The following is a 16,414-nucleotide window of genomic DNA, read 5'->3' on the forward strand; positions in this document are numbered from 1 at the left end:
GTTTGACTGAACACACCGCGCCGGATCCGGCGTTAATGCAAGTCAATGGGCAAAAGACCGGATCCGGCGTTCAGTCAAAGTGTTCAGGATTTTTGGCCGGAGGTAAAAATACAACATGCTACGGTTTTCTGAAAAGACTGAACTGAAGACATCCTGATGCGTCCTGAACGGATTGCTCTCCATTTAGAATGCATGGGGATAAAACTGATCAGTTATTTTCCGGATTTGAGCCCCTAGGACGGAACTCAGCGCCGGAAAAGAAAAACGCTAGTGTGAAAGTACCCTTACATCGAGCTGTTTTTTTTCTGCTTCCTATTCATTTCAATTGAAGATTCTGCGCCGAATTTGCCCCAAGATAGGGCGCGCTGCGTCCCATTGAAATGAATGAGAGGCTGTTTGGAGGCGTTTTTCGAGCTGTTGTTGAGGCAGAAACGCTCCAAAATCAGCACCAAAAAACTCTGTGTGAACTGGCCCTAAGTCCATGCATTTTCTAAGCGCTTTTTTGGTGCAGATCTGCCTGAAAAACCTCAAGCTGAAAATGCAGCATTGTACTGAAGTGAACACCCATTGGTAAAAAATAAAAAGACATGTCGAAAAACCGCCGATTCCGCACAGTTTTTATTTAAGCGTTTTTCAAAATAAGTAGTGTAAATTGGCCCTTAGGGTCCATTTACACTGCAGAATTTTGGTGAGGACTGCGGCACCGAAATTTCACCAAAAGCCCGCCGGGGGCAGCATCCTCTCTGCCTCCCATACATCTCAATCTCAAAGCCGCGGCCGCACCGAGAAGGGACAAACTTCGGCTTTAGGGCTCATGCACATGACTATGTATTTTGCACAGTCTACAAAACACGGATCCGCAAAAAAACAGATGACATCTCTGTGACGTCCATGTTGCATCCGTTTTTTTTTTTGCGGATCCATTGTAACAATGCCTGTCCTTGGCCGCAAAATTTTTTTTTGCGGAGCGGACATGCAGACACGGAATGCACACGGAGTCATTTCCGTTTTTTGTTTTTTTTCAATCCCCATTGAAGTGAATGGTTCCACACACGGACCTGTAAAAAAAATTAAACGGAAGCGGAAAAAACTACGTTCGTGTGCATGGTCCCTCAGGCCGCTGCTCCGTATTCCTCAGCGCTGCCAATGGGGGGGCAGAGAGGACGCTGCTGCCGGTGGGATTTCGGTGTGTACGCCAATACTGATGACAGTCTGTATTCAGGAGGCAGAATACGCACGGATTTCCATGCGTTTGTGGAAAAGCAGCCAAAAACACCTAAAAAACAAGCTACAAAACGCTGAGCGTGTTTTTTATGCTTTTTTTTTTGGGAGGGGGTCAAAAAACCGCACAAGACAGAACCGTGTGCGGCAGCAGCACCCTGTCAGTGAGGTTCTGAGGTAAAGTCGGCGACATGTCGGCTCAGGTGCGCCTCCCGTGTGCGGAGGAGGCTGGTGGGCGCCTCTGTGACTGGCGCTGAGGGGGCGTCCTGGCTGCCGGTGTCCTCCAGGTCCCCCTCCTCCATGTCCCCGGCGAGGTGGAGCTTCACACACGGAAACCTCGCTCCTGACTCACTTCATTGATGAGAGAGAAGCGAGTGAGAGCCGAGAGGAGCCGGGGACCGACACCGAGAGACCCCCAGACCTTCCCCGAGGACCCCACAGCCCGGACATGTTCAGCAGGAGCTCCTGGAGGAGACATTCCGGCAGATCAGTGAGTATTGCCGCTGTGCTCCCTGCTGCTGCGGCTGCTGCAGAACATCTTGCCGGGGACACCAACCTGTGCTTTGTTGCAAACTCTGACAGGCTGGGATCTGCAGTAGTCGTAGGTTGTTGCAGCTGCAGAACATCTTGCCTTAGCCCCATGCTGTGACTTGTAGTTCCACAGCAGTCTCATTAGTTGCAGACTTTTGCAGATACATGATGGGAGTTGTAGGAACTGCAGGGCTCCATCTCCCTCACCGTCTGCTGGTTCATGATGTCTTGGGAATTGTAGTCCGACCGCACTTGAGTAGCCACTGCTGCGGAACATCTTGTCAGCAACGGCATAGGCGTCGAGTGTGTGAGCTGCTGAGACTTGTAGTCCCACAGAAGCGGAGCAACTACACAGGTGGTAGCTAAGGGTTAGGGGCTAGTGTTGAGCGAACTTGTGTTTTAAGTTCGGCGTCTAAGGTTCGGGTTATCGAAGTATCCCGTTCTGGATTCTAAAATCCGTTATGGTCCGTGGTAGCGGAATCCATAACGGGATACTTCGATAACCCGAACCTGAACTTTAGACGCTGAACTTAAAACACAAGTTCGCTCAACACTAGTTAGGGCTCATGCACACAAACTTATTTTTTGTCCGTATCCGTTCTTTTTTTTTTTTTGTAGCCCGTATGGTACCGCAAAAAAAAAGAACGAAAATGCCTCCACTTGCAATCCGATTTGCAATCTACGTTGCGTTTGTGCTAAGATATGCCCCCATTGTCTGATAGGTGCGGGTCCCACCTCTAGGACCTGCACCTATATCGAGAATGGAGCCCCGAAAGTGGTGGAGAGTGCACTGCGCATTCGCAGTCGCCCTCTATTCATTTCCTATGGGGCTGACGAAAATAGCCAAGCGCTGGCTCGGCTATTTCCGTTGGGCCCATAGAAATGAACGGGAGCGGTGGCCGGTCATGCACGGTGCGCTCCCATTCACTTCTATCAGGTGAGCGCTTGGTGGTGGCCGGACCGGAGTCCTCCAGCCACCACCTTGCAGGGCTCCTTTCCCGATATAGGTCCAGGTCCCAGCGGTGAGACCTGCACCTATAAGACTATGGGGGCAGATCCTAGCGATATGCCCCCATTGTCTGACATGAAACAACCACTTTAACGGGGCCGGCGGGCATTCCATCGGCATCCGGCAGCACCGGATCCAGAGAATTTGGACAGCCTGTTCCGGCAGAGAATAGCCTGCTGCAATTCACACAACAGGTGTGAAACTAGGCTTAGGGCTCGTTCACACGACCGTATGGCTTTTTCAGGGTTTTGCGGTCCGTTTTTAACGGATCCATTTTTCCGGTTTTTGTTTCAGTAGTGTTTCCGGTTCCATTCCGTTTTTCCGTATGGCATACACAGTATACAGTAATTACATAGAAAAAATTGGGCTGGGCATAAAATTTTCAATAGATGGTTCCGCAAAAACGGAACGGATACGGAGTACATTTCGTATGTGTTCCTTTTTTTTGCGGACCCATTGACTTGAATGGAGCCACGGAACGTGATTTTCGGGCAATAATAGGACATGTTCTATCTTTGAACGGAAAAACAGAAATACGGAAACCGAATGCATACGGAGTACATTCTGTTTTTTTTTTGCGGAACCATTGAAATGAATGGTTCCGTATACGGTACTAAAAAAAACGACCCGTATACGGAACGCAAAAAACGTTCGTGTGAACGAGCCCTTAGGCCTCTTTCACACGGTCAGTATTTAGTCAGTATTTTTGCATCAGTATTTGGGCTCATGCACATGAACGTATTTTTTTTTCCGTGTCCGTTGCATTATTCTTTTGCGGCCCACATGTGGAACCATTCACTTCGATGGTGCTGCAAAAAAACGGAGCATTCTCTTTTCATATGTCTGCAAGACCGTTCCGCAAAAAAATAGAACATGTCCTTTTATTGCCCGCATTACGGACAAGGATAGTGCTGTTCTGTTAGGTGCCAGCTGTTCCGTTCCGCAAAATACAGAATGCACACGGATGATATCTGTGTTTCGCGGACCACAAAACATGGTACCGCCGTGTGCATGAGCCCTAAAACCAGGAGTGGGTCCAAAACACAGAAAAGGCACAAATATGTCTATTATACCTTTTCTCTGAAGGTTCCACTCCTGGTTTTGGCTTTCAAATACTGATGCAAAATACTGACCATGTGAAAGAGGCCGTACGGATTGTGTCAGGATCTGTTCAGGGAAAAACTGATGGGTTTGCAGGCAAGTCGAATCAGTATTGTCTGCGTTTGCGTGCAGTGTTTCAGTTTTTTCCGTCCGGATTGCATGTGCTTTTCACGCACGTGAAGAAAAACTGAAGAATAAAACTCACATCTCTTAGCAACCATCATTGAAAAACGCATTGTATCCGGATGCCTTCCGTTTTTCATGCAAACCCCATTCACTTCTATGGGGTCAAAGCTGAGTGTAAAACGCACAATTTAGAACATGCAGCGTTTTTTCCTGATACGTGAAAAACAATGTGCACAGACCCATTGCAATGAATGGGTCGGGATTCAGTTTGGATGCATTCGCTATACACCTCATCCGGACGGAAAAGAGCCTTAAGGGGTGCCCGCACGCGGTGCATATTACGTGCTGATTTTCCATATTTGAGTGGAAAATCCTCAGCGTAAGGGCTCATGCACACAAACTTATTTTCTTTCCGTGTCCGTTCAGTTTTTTTTGCGGACCGTATGCGGAACCATTCATTTCAATGGGTCCGCAAAAAGAACCGAAGTTACTCCGTCTGCATTCCGTTTCCATACGTCCGTTCTGCAAAAAAATTGAACATGTCCTATTATTGTCCGCATCACAGACAAGGATAGTGCTGTTCTATGAAGGGCCAGCTGTTCCATTCCGTAAAATACCGAATGCACACAGCTGTCATCCGTATTTTTTGCGGATCCGTGTTTTGCTGACCGCAAAATACATACGGTCGTGTGCATGAGGCCTAATACAGTAGCAGCTAATCAGATGAGATTTTCAAAGTCTCATGTCTACAGTGACCTGCGGCGCAGATTTTGAGATCCGCAGCATGCCAGTTGTTTGTGCGGTTTTCTTTGCAGATTTTACCCTTTCCAGCGCAAAGGGCGAGATCCGGGTCAAATCCACGTCAAACTATGCAACTAAAACATGAGGATTTTGGTGCAGATATGCAACGAAATCCGCACGACTATCCATCCACTTGACAAATCTCCATTTAGTGTTGAGCGAACTTGTGTTTTAAGTTCGGCGTCTAAAGTTCGGGTTATCGAAGAATCGCGTTATGGATTCCGCTACCATGGATCATAACGGAATTTAGAATCCATAACGCGATTCTTCGATAACCCGAACTTTAGACGCCGAACTTAAAACACAAGTTCGCTCAACACTAAATGGAGATTTGTCGAGTGGATGGATAGTCGTGCGGATTTCGTTGCATATCTGCACCAAAATCCTCATGTTTTAGTTGCATAGTTTGACGTGGATTTGACCCGGATCTCGCCCTTTGCACTGGAATCATGTGTGCATGCACCCTGGGCATGGAATCATGTTTGCAGTTTTTCGTGTCGCTTTTTGCCGCAGTTTTGTCAATGAACTGAATGGGGAGTCACATTTCTCTCCTTGACTTTAATGACTACTTTTGGGGGGGTCCCAGCAGTTGGTACCCCATTGGTCTGAACTTTTTTAAAGGTAATCCCCTATAAAATGAATTATATGAATTTCCGTTTTTGCAGATCTCAGTCCTATACATCGCTGCACATTGTTGGTCCGATATTAACCAAAAATTTCAAAAAATGATGCAGCAAATTCCCTTAATAACATAATGGTTATCATTAACCATTGTCAGTAATTATCGTCAAGGCGTACAATGTCCTGGGACTGCAGAGCATTTACCTGCCTGTCACTTGTCACATTGTAACCCCCGTCCAAATCCTGCGAGTTAGTTCTCAAATCCCTGAAGAGCAGCAGAGAGCGGCCATGATGCCTGCAGGGGGAGAGGGCAGGGAGCTGCACCTGACTCCAAATGTCATCAGCACCGAGCACAATACCCGGCTTCAATAATTCAGCTGGCTTCATTCACTACGCCATACGGATGTCCTCTCCTTTCAGGCTTGTTGTAAATAACCCAACTGCTGCTGCGAGAGTCTACGGGGCCACATACATCCAGAGGAATAATATTACATCTCTACATAAAGCAGTAAATGGGAAAAAAAGCAACAATATACACGACGTATACAAATGACTCAAGTGTATTGAATCACAGAGGTGCAGCAGGCAGCGGCTTACTCTCCCCCTCCTCCACTGGGGCAATGGGGGTTGTTTATCAAAGACCAGCATTTTACACCAGTCTTTGATAGCCCCGCGCCTAATTTATGACAAGTAGGCGCACCTCCGGCAGTCTGCGCGCTTGGACTGAAAACTGCTCCAGCCCCTGACAGATGTAATTTTTACTCCTCTTTTACGCCCCAACCTCACCCCGCCACAACTAAGAGGCAAGGACAGAGTAAAAAATGCCGCGTGCAACAAAATTGTGTTGCACAGATGTTAACTAGTTGCAAAATGGGGTCTTTCAAATTTTTTATCCCCAAAAAATGGCGCGTAAAAAGCCAGTTTTTGTAAATGACCCCCATTGAGTTCAACGATGTTCATCAATTTTCGTTTGTTCCGTTAGGATACCGTTTGTGCTGTTTTTGTGGCGATTCTTCGCCATTGATTTGAATAGGGAAACTGTAATGGAAGCTGCTGGGGGTTATAGGGCGAGATAACGCTGCAGTATCAGGCTGCCACAGGTAAGGATAGTGAATGTGGGCGCGTTGCACGCCCGCAGTACCACGCAGAGCGGCTTTCCTCATAGAGGGGTACCACCTTCATGATGTTCATATGGACAAGAGGTTGTCTTCATGAGAACCGCTGTACGGAGACGGATCACCGTACATTATTATGCTGCACATATTCCGCAACTTGTGCAAGTGGCATAAAGTTTTTTTTTGATAGCTGAGAAAGGGGTCGTCATGGGTAGACAACCCCTTTAAGGGTATGTTCATACGCATCCGATTTTTGTTGCAGAAAAGTCTACAATTTCTGTACCAAATCTGCCAAGAATAACTATGGCCCGAGGTGAGAAAAATTTCAGCCAAGTCTCTGCAGTTGTAGAAATCGTGTGTTTCCCACGGGGCGAGCGAAGTTTAAAGGGCAGTCATGACTTATATTTAACAAAAAGAAGTGATTCTATTGTCAGACAGTAAAAGGTGCGAGGAACATGATCCGCTCGTGTTTATATTTCATTGTGAAGCAGCGCCATTTACACCAAAGCTCAGATAGATAATGACGATATGTTCTGGTGCAAGGTAGTCGCTAAGAACACAGGAAGGTCGACCTTGACTTAATCACTGCTTATTAGGTTTAGCTGATAACAATGGGGGTCATTTACTAACAGGAGAAAAAAATTGCAAGACCCCCCTTTTAAAATTTTTTAAACAGACTTTCGACAATATTTTTTCACTTTGGCGTTTTTACACCATCCTCGCCACTTAGGAATGGCGAGGGACAGGACTTCAGCCCTGGCAAATTTACCTGGTGAAGGAGTGAAAACTACTACAGTCAGGGGCTGGGCGAGATTTCACTCTAGGTGCACTGACTGCCAGCTCGGGTGCGGACCCTTTCACTTCAATGATCCGTTCCGAGGCCCCGCAAAAAAAATATAGCATGTCCTATTCTTGTCCGTTTTGTGGACAAGAATAGGCATGTCTACAATGTGCCGCACGTTCCGTTCCGCAAATTGCGGAAGGCACACGGGCGGCTGCGGTTTGCGGTCCGCATAAAACAGCACGGTCGTGTGCATGAGGCCTTACTGTCAGGTTCCCTTACAGATCACAGCTGATCAGTGGGGAGTCCAGCAGCGGGACATACTGTGGTCAGCTAAATTTTGGTAGAACCCTTCTTAAAAAAGGGGGGAATGTTGAAAAGAGACAACCTGTATGATGTGTGTAGGATTTGCCTGGTCACATGACCCTCCATCTGCAGCCATTTTGTGGACAGCAAAAAGGACTTGGCCATCAAGGGGCATACCTTATGAAATATAGAAAATGGTGCAGAATATCAACAAAGGCTACATTGGTAAGTGCCATATAGTCATCTTACACACACATTATTCAAGAGTAGCTGGAAAGTGGCCAACCCTTTAAGGGTTATTGCTGTGACCTTCACATGGCTAGTTTATTTGAAAGGGGTATGTATTCCTACTAAGATATTCTGTCCTAATTACCCGATAGGTGTAGGTCCCACCTTTGGGCTTCTCATCCATTGGGAGATATGGAATCTGTTGACCCCCCCCCCCCCCCCCCCACACTTTTCCGGTCAAGGCACTCCCTGTACAGTTCAATGACGCCTGGCCTCACCATTGGCACTGATGCCAGCCGTGTGGTGCCATATTCGCCATGTTTTGCTTTGTACATAGCAAAGAATGGATCGGTAAAAATGGGCCCACCATTACGGGGTTACGGTGACAGGATTTGCCACCCATGAAGGACCTCTGGGCCAGTTTCCCTTCAGCAGTCCTGCACAGGCTCTCACCATCTTAGGGCACACTAGGAAAGGGTCCTCTCGCCCAGGGTCCCTCAGCAAATGCATGTTGTGCCTCTATGTCGTAGTATGGTCGCCACATCCATTTATCCAGCACAGTTTAGAGACACTGGGGGCAGAACGGCCATTTCCCCTGATAGGGTCCCGATACATGAGGCCCGGCTCCTCGTCTGGTCGCTGTACTGTGTACATTTGGGTTTGCACGAGCCTTCCTGCATCTTTTATTAAGCCCACATTTTTATCTGCCCCTTTTCCGCTCTCTGCCTTGTTATCCGAGTATTTATTTCATCAGGCCGGGTTGTGTATTTTCCTTGGCCTTGTGTATCCCACAAATCTGCTGTTCCCCCGGCATTAGATAAAATTGTTAACAGAGATCAGGGCTGAGTAGCACTAAAAGGAAAAAAATAAAATGACTGGAGATAGTAAAATTCCCATGGTCCGACCCTTCTTCATCCCAGCAGTATTTCTGGACTGATGTAATGTGAAAGGGGTTGTCCAGGATTAGGGTACATTCACACGACCATATGTATTTTGCGGTCCGCAAAACAGAGGTACTGTCCGTGTCCCCCCCACACACACACACATTTTTTTGCATACCCAGTGGGTCTGTGGTCCGCATTTGCAGTCAAGAATAGGACATTTTACAGAACAGACATATGGATGCAGAAAACGGATGGTATCCATATTTGGGGATCTGCGTTTTGCAGACTGCAAAATAGATATGGTTAGAAGATGCTGCAACTGTATGACGAGACCTGCACCAGCTGCGGGCGGACAGAATGATATCATCTAAAGGGGTTCTCTGAGACCGGGAGCCCCGATGCAGCTCTGTATTCCTAGAGACTGATATATTATGTAATGAATCAGCACAGCCGACTGAACTCAAAGGTTACATGGTGTTAAAACGATGGCGCTTGACTTTGACAAGCTTGTACCACAGCGTCACATAGACGATTATGAACAAGGGCCCCGCGCTTCCCCATTGCTTGCCAGATATCTGGCCTTGGTCGCACAGCTACGCTCCATAGAAATGAATGGGAAGGGGCTGATCGCATTCTCTTGTCTCTGACGCTCCCATTCCGTTTGTTTTCAGCGAAGGGAACAATATGGCTAATCTGAGATCCTGTATTGGCAATCAGTTTGTGTAAATGGGCCTTACCCCACTGTGCATATATGCAGCGGCTTTATAAAAAAAAAAAATACACTGCTCAAAAAAATAAAGGGAACACAAAAATAACACATCCTAGATCTGAGTTAATTAAATATTCTTCTGAAATACTTTGTTCTTTACATAGTTGAATGTGCTGACAACAAAATCACACAAAAATAAAAAAATGGAAATCAAATTTATCAACCCATGGAGGTCTGGATTTGGAGTCACACTCAAAATTAAAGTGGAAAAACACACTACAGGCTGATCCAAGTTTGATGTAATGTCCTTAAAACAAGTCAAAATGAGGCTCAGTAGTGTGTGTGGCCTCCACGTGCCTGTATGACCTCCCTACAACGCCTGTGCATGCTCCTGATGAGGTGGCGGACGGTCTCCTGAGGGATCTCCTCCCAGACCTGGACTAAAGCATCTGCCAACTCCTGGACAGTCTGTGGTGCAACGTGACGTTGGTGGATAGAGTGAGACATGATGTCCCAGATGTGCTCAATTGGATTCAGGTCTGGGGAACGGGCGGGCCAGTCCATAGCATCAATGCCTTCGTCTTGCAGGAACTGCTGACACACTCCAGCCACATGAGGTCTAGCATTGTCTTGCATTAGGAAGAACCCAGGGCCAACCGCACCAGCATATGGTCTCACAAGGGGTCTGAGGATCTCATCTCGGTACCTAATGGCAGTCAGGCTACCTCTGGCGAGCACATGGAGGGCTGTGCGGCCCTCCAAAGAAATGCCACCCCACACCATTACTGACCCAATGCCAAACCAGTCATGCTGGAGGATGTTGCAGGCAGCAGAACGTTCTCCACGGCGTCTCAAGACTCTGTCACGTCTGTCACATGTGCTCGGTGTGAACCTGCTTTCATCTGTGAAGAGCACATGGCGCCAGTGGCGAATTTGCCAATCTTGGTGTTCTCTGGCAAATGCCAAACGTCCTGCACGGTGTTGGGCTGTAAGCACAACCCCCACCTGTGAACGTCGGGCCCTCATATCACCCTCATGGAGTCTGTTTCTGACCGTTTGAGCAGACACATGCACATTTGTGGCCTGCTGGAGGTCATTTTGCAGGGCTCTGGCAATGCTCCTCCTGTTCCTCCTTGCACAAAGGCGGAGGTAGCGGTCCTACTGCTGGGTTGTTGCCCTCCTACGGCCTCCTCCACGTCTCCTGATGTACTGGCCTGTCTCCTGGTAGCGCCTCCATGCTCTGGACACTACGCTGACAGACACAGCAAACCTTCTTGCCACAGCTCGCATTGATGTGCCATCCTGGATAAGCTGCACTACCTGAGCCACTTGTGTGGGTTGTAGACTGCGTCTCATGCTACCACTAGAGTGAAAGCACCGCCAGCATTCAAAAGTGACCAAAACATCAGCCAGGAAGCATAGGAACTGAGAAGTGGTCTGTGGTCACCACCTGCAGAACCACTCCTTTATTGGGGGTGTCTTGCTAATTGCCTATAATTTCCACCTGTTGTCTATCCCATTTGCACAACAGCATGTGAAATTGATTGTCACTCAGTGTTGCTTCCTAAGTGGACAGTTTGATTTCACAGAAGTGTGATTGACTTGGAGTTACATTGTGTTGTTTAAGTGTTCCCTTTATTTTTTTGAGCAGTGTATATAGTGGTCGTGCCTGCCCACACTGAGGTCGTGGGGAAATTGCTGACGATTTGCAGTGTGAATTGTGCACACTGTGGATTTTCAAATGCTGGCTGGCAGCAAGATCCGCGGTGGAATTTTCTTTGCCTTAGGGCTTATTCACACAACCGTAGGTGTCCCGTTGCCGTATTGCGGACCGCATATGCGGATCCGTAATACACGGGCACCGTTCTGTGTGCTTTCCACATTGACTTGAATGGGTCCACAAATCTGGAGATGTGGAACGGTGCGTAAGGGAAGCACAGAACGGAAGCACTACAGAATGCTTCTGTGGGGTTCCGTTCCACAAAAAGATAGAACATGTCCTATCTTTTTGCGGAACGGAGGGATGCGGACCCATTCAATCCGTCCCGGGGGCCTCAGGAACGTTCTCCGTGCATTGGGGACCGCAAATTGTGGCCCCAATGCACGGAACGGAACACATACGTTCGTGTGAATGAGTCCTGAGGGGTCTTTTCACACAAACGATTTATCGTCCGGATGCAATGCATGTAACGAACGCATAGCATTTAGACTGATTCCTGACCCATTCATTTTCAATTGGTCCATGTCCAGTTTTCACACACAATTTCTGCGTTCCATGAAAAATCGCAGCATGTTCTATATTCCTCGTTTTTCATGCCGCCCTGGCCCCATAGAGGTGAATGGGGCTTCAGTGAAAAAACGGAAGGCATCCGGATGCAATGTACTTGCTAGGAGATGTTGACCTTTATTCTTCAGTTTTTCTTCAAGCGCGTGAAATACGCATGCAATCCGGATGGAAAAAAAACCTCACACACGGAACCCAATTGAAGGAAAAAAAATTATTGAACTTAAGTGCAAAACCATACATTTTTTCCTGAACATATTCTGACACAATCCATATCGCTTGTGTGAAAGAGGCCTTAGGTACACCGCACGGTCAGGTTTCTTCATGCGGTTTTAGAAGCCAAAACAAGGAGTGAATTCAAGAAAGCGGAGAAGTCGTATCTGTTCTTTATATATTCTCTCCTTTTATGATCCACTCCTGATTTTGGCTTTCAAAACTTCATTAGGAAACATGACCGTGTGGCTGTACCTTAGGGGCTCACGCACACAAACGTATTTTTTGTCTGCCTCCGATACGCATTTTTTGCGGGTCAGATGCGGACCCATCCACTTCATTGGGGCCACAAAAGTATATACATTCCGTGGCTGCCTCAAAAATATAGAACATGGCGTATTCTTGTCCGCATTACGTACAAGAATAGGACTATTATTTTGTGGTCGTGGCCTGAATAATTTCTACGCAAGCAACGCTACCCTGAGATCCCACTGCGACCCTTGGGTGCAACAGCTGCTGCACGACCAAGATCACCGAGAAGCCAAACTCCTTACAAGACACGCATGCTGTAGGACTTTCACTAATTACTTTGCACAACTTTCTTAGGACAGGAGTGTCCATTTGCAAATGATAGGAAACTATCGGCCTGAAACCCTCCGTCTGCTGCATTCACACATTAAGGGCTTGTTCACACGACCGTGTGAAGCCCGTGCCCGTGCTGTGGACTGCAAATTGCGTTCTGCAATGCACGGGCACTGACCGTAGACCGGCCGCATGGGGATCGTGGACCCATTCACTTGAATGGGTCTGCAATCCATCCGTTTCGCAAAAAGATAGAGCATGTTTTATCTTTTTGCGGTGCGGAGGCACGGAACGGAACCCCAGGAAGCACTCTGTAGTGCTTCCGTAGTGTTCCTTTTCGTGCTTCCGTTCCGCATCTCCGGATTTGCGGACCCGTTTAAGTGAATGGGTCCGCATCCGTGATGCGGAATGCACACGGAGCGGTGCCCGAGTATTGAGGATCCGCAAATGCGGGCAGCAATACGGCAACTGGCAGCACAAGTTCGTGTGAATGAGCCCTTAAGGCCTCTTAGACACGACCGTGTGTCCCCCGTGGCCGTATTGCGGAATGGGTCCGCAAATCTGGAGATGCGGTGCAGAACGGAACGGGAGCACTACGGAGTGCTTTCGTGGTGTTCCGTTCCGTGCTTCCGTTCCGAAAAAAGATAGAACTTGTTCTATCTTTTTGCGGAACAGAGGGATCGCGGACACCATTCAAGTGAATGGGTCCGCGATCCGCATGCGGCTGGCCCACGGTCGGTGCCTGTGCATTGTGGACCACAAGGTGCGGTCCGCGGCACGGGCACGGCCATCACACGTTCGTGTAAAAGAGGCCTAATCCGCACACTGGACCATCAAAGGTCATCGCTCATTCACACTCTGATAGTTTTACACTGGCAAGTTGGTTGAAATTTGACTCTGGAAGGGTTAATTACACAGGCGCCTGAGAATCTTTCCCATAATGTGAGTCGGAGACTGGTTCCCGGCTATTGTGATGTAAATTTGGAGACTTTCACTGTCTTTGCTTTTCTTAACTTTCTGTTTGACTTTTCACTCCGTCGTGTCCTCCTTTGACTTGACGCCCTGAGAATGGACGCAGATTGGAGCTCTGCTTGCTTGGCCGTCTCACTTTGCCTTGAATGAATTTTGTTTGCTGTCAAGACATGGAGCAAGTCTATTTGACGAAGTGCGTGTTTCTCTTCCCATTAAACAGAGACCAGAACGCTGCACCTGTCATCTCATCAAAGGATCTGTGTTGCATAACGAACCTCTTCCTGACAGATCCAACATTTCCCGTAGGCAGAATTACAATGCTGCCCGGATACATTGTATTCTATATACGAATACTGATTAAAAAGTATAAAGAAAGATTGTCGTGTTTAAAGGGTTAATACTCTTTAACGCGAGGCTTCTTTCCACCAGTAACACTGATGGCATATCGGTTTAGGGCTCATTCACACAACTGTATTCATATGTCCACGTCCATTCTGCAGTTTTGCAGGACGGATGCAGGCCCATTCATTTCAGTGGGGCTGCAAGAGAGGCGGACAGAGCAGAAATAGGCTTCTCTATCACGAAAATGCAGAACGCACACGGCCAGCATCCACACAGTTTGCATACGGTCGTCTGAATGAGCCCTTAGACACACCTTCAATGTGTGATTGGTGGGATTCACTTTTAGGACCCTGAGGTGATCCTCAGAAAGAAGGAACTGCGGCCTCTTCACCTTCTGCAGGACCCAGGGTCACCCTAGACCAGGTTTCAGCAGCCAATGACACTCTCAGCTTTTATGAAACTACAACTCCCAGCGTGCGTACCTGCTCAGCTGGTCTCTGAACTGACATAGACGTGAATGGAGCATGCTGAGAGTTGAATTTTCGCAACAGCTGAAGTTCCCCTTGGTTTAGGCATTGCGACTAGTGTTGAGCGAACTTGTGTTTTAAGTTCGGCGTCTAACGTTCGGGTTATTGAAGAATCGCGTTATGGATTCTAAATTCCGTTATGGACCGTGGAAGCGGAATCCATAACGCGATTCTTCGATGACGCCGAACTTTAGACGCCGAACTTAAAACACAAGTTCGCTCAACACTAATTGCGACACATTCCCTGTTCACGTGACCTCCATTGGCCAGCCCTATTTCATTGCTATGCCATTAATGATATTGGCACAGAGACCCCTTTAAGCCGCATGTACAGCAGCTGCAGCGTAGTAGTTACCCAGGAATGTGTATAGGCTTGACCAAGAGGTCCCACCAGAGACAGAGGTCCTCTCCAGGGCAGAGTTCGGTCAGATATATGTCTGTGTTTGATCTAGGCAATCGGGAGACAGAGATATGGTAGAGCATGTTGTTCTCCCTCCGCAGTCCTCCACCGATCCAGCCGAGATGCTCTGGTGGTGCCTGCCGGTCTTTGTTTACAAGCTTACTGTGGCAGCCAGCCGCTGGCTGTGACCACCGCTGAGGCCAATACGTCATCCTGGAGTTCAGACAGTCTGTAAAGAAAGCCTATGGGGCGTCATCTGGGCTGGATCAGCCAGGACTGAAGAGGTCAATACTTATTTTTTTTTTTCTATTTTACTTCATTTTCTACTGTTTGTTCTTTTGTTCCTTAGTGTACCATGATGTACTTATGGTGAAGGACCTCCTGATAAGTCCCTAGGGAACTAGACCAGTGGACCATACTTGCCGGTCAGATTCCAACTTTTATTTTCCATGTAAAAGGGGTAAGGCTCCCTTTACACGTCCGCAAATGGGTCCGTATTCATTCCGCAATTTTGCGGACCCATTCATTTTCTATGGGGACGGAATGGATGCGGACAGCACACAGTGTGCTGTCAGCATCCGCATTTGCGGAGCGCGGCCCCGATCTTCAGGTCCACAGCTCCGCAAAAGATAGAACATGTCCTATTCTTGTCCGCAGCTTGCGGACAAGAATAGGCATTTCTATAGGGGTGCGGGTCCGCAACACACCACGGACGTGTGAATGGAGCCTTATGCAGGATTAGAAAAACATGGGAACCATAGGTAAAGGTGTTTGTACACCTTTAATACCTATCGGCCTGCAGTCCTCTGCCGAGTGTGCATGTTTTTTTGTTAGGAAGAGGGGATTGGGGGATACGGCGGCGTCTGGTGGTGTCCTGCTCAACTCCTGTGGGAACGAAGGATCAGGCGTTTTGGGGAATCAGTACAACCCATACTCATTAGGCCGATCGCACCCTACTGTGTGCAGTCTGGGAAACACGGGCATGTTTCGGCTGCATCTCCCAGACTGACGGTGGCTCCTCTCAACTTAAAGGTGTCGTCTCACTTCAGTAAGTGGCATTTATCATGTAGATAAAGTTAATACAAGCCACTTACTAATATATTGTGATTGTCCATATTGCTTCCTTTCCTGGCTGGATTCATTTTTAAATCACATTATACACTGCTCGTTTCCTTGGTTACAGACCACCCTGCACTCCATCATCGGTGGTCGTGCTTGCACACTATAGGAAAAAGCACCAGCCTCTCTAGTGGCCGGGACCATGGGAGCACACATAGGGTAGTGTTTTTTCCTATATTGTGCAAGCACGACCACCACTGATGGATTGCAGGGTTGTCTGTAACCATGGAAACGAGCAGTGTATAATGTGATGTAAAAATGAATCCAGCCAGCAAAGGAGGCAATATGGACAATCACAATACATTAGTAAGTGTCTTGTATTAACTTTCTCTACATAATAAATGCCACTTACTGAAGTGAGACCGCCCCTTTAACTCACTGCATCATAGTGATTTATAATGCAGTGAGTTCCTATCTGACTGCGGATCTGTTGTACTGTACTCACATCATGTGAGTACAGTACAACAGACCGGTGGACAGAAAGGAACTCACTGCATTATAAATCACTATGATGCAGGGAGTCAAGGTAAGAGGAGCCGTGT

At 47.7% G+C, this 16,414-nt stretch overlaps 1 protein-coding gene across 3 annotated transcripts in view; it reads left to right on the forward strand.

The window, feature by feature from the left end:
* Positions 1-1,591: 1,591 nt before the first annotated feature.
* Positions 1,592-16,414, forward strand: part of PRICKLE2 (prickle planar cell polarity protein 2) — a 254,775-nt gene continuing 239,952 nt past the window's right edge. For all 3 annotated transcript variants that reach the window (XR_005774187.1, XM_040407100.1, XM_040407101.1), the window contains exon 1: positions 1,592-1,711. Coding sequence is in view for 2 of the 3 variants with exons in the window: in XM_040407100.1 (XP_040263034.1) it covers positions 1,670-1,711 (42 nt within the window). In the remaining variant the exon portion in view is untranslated. The remainder of the gene's footprint in view (positions 1,712-16,414) is intronic.

The sequence above is a fragment of the Bufo bufo genome, chromosome 9 (assembly GCF_905171765.1).
Source record: "Bufo bufo chromosome 9, aBufBuf1.1, whole genome shotgun sequence".
Lineage (NCBI taxonomy): Eukaryota > Metazoa > Chordata > Amphibia > Anura > Bufonidae > Bufo > Bufo bufo.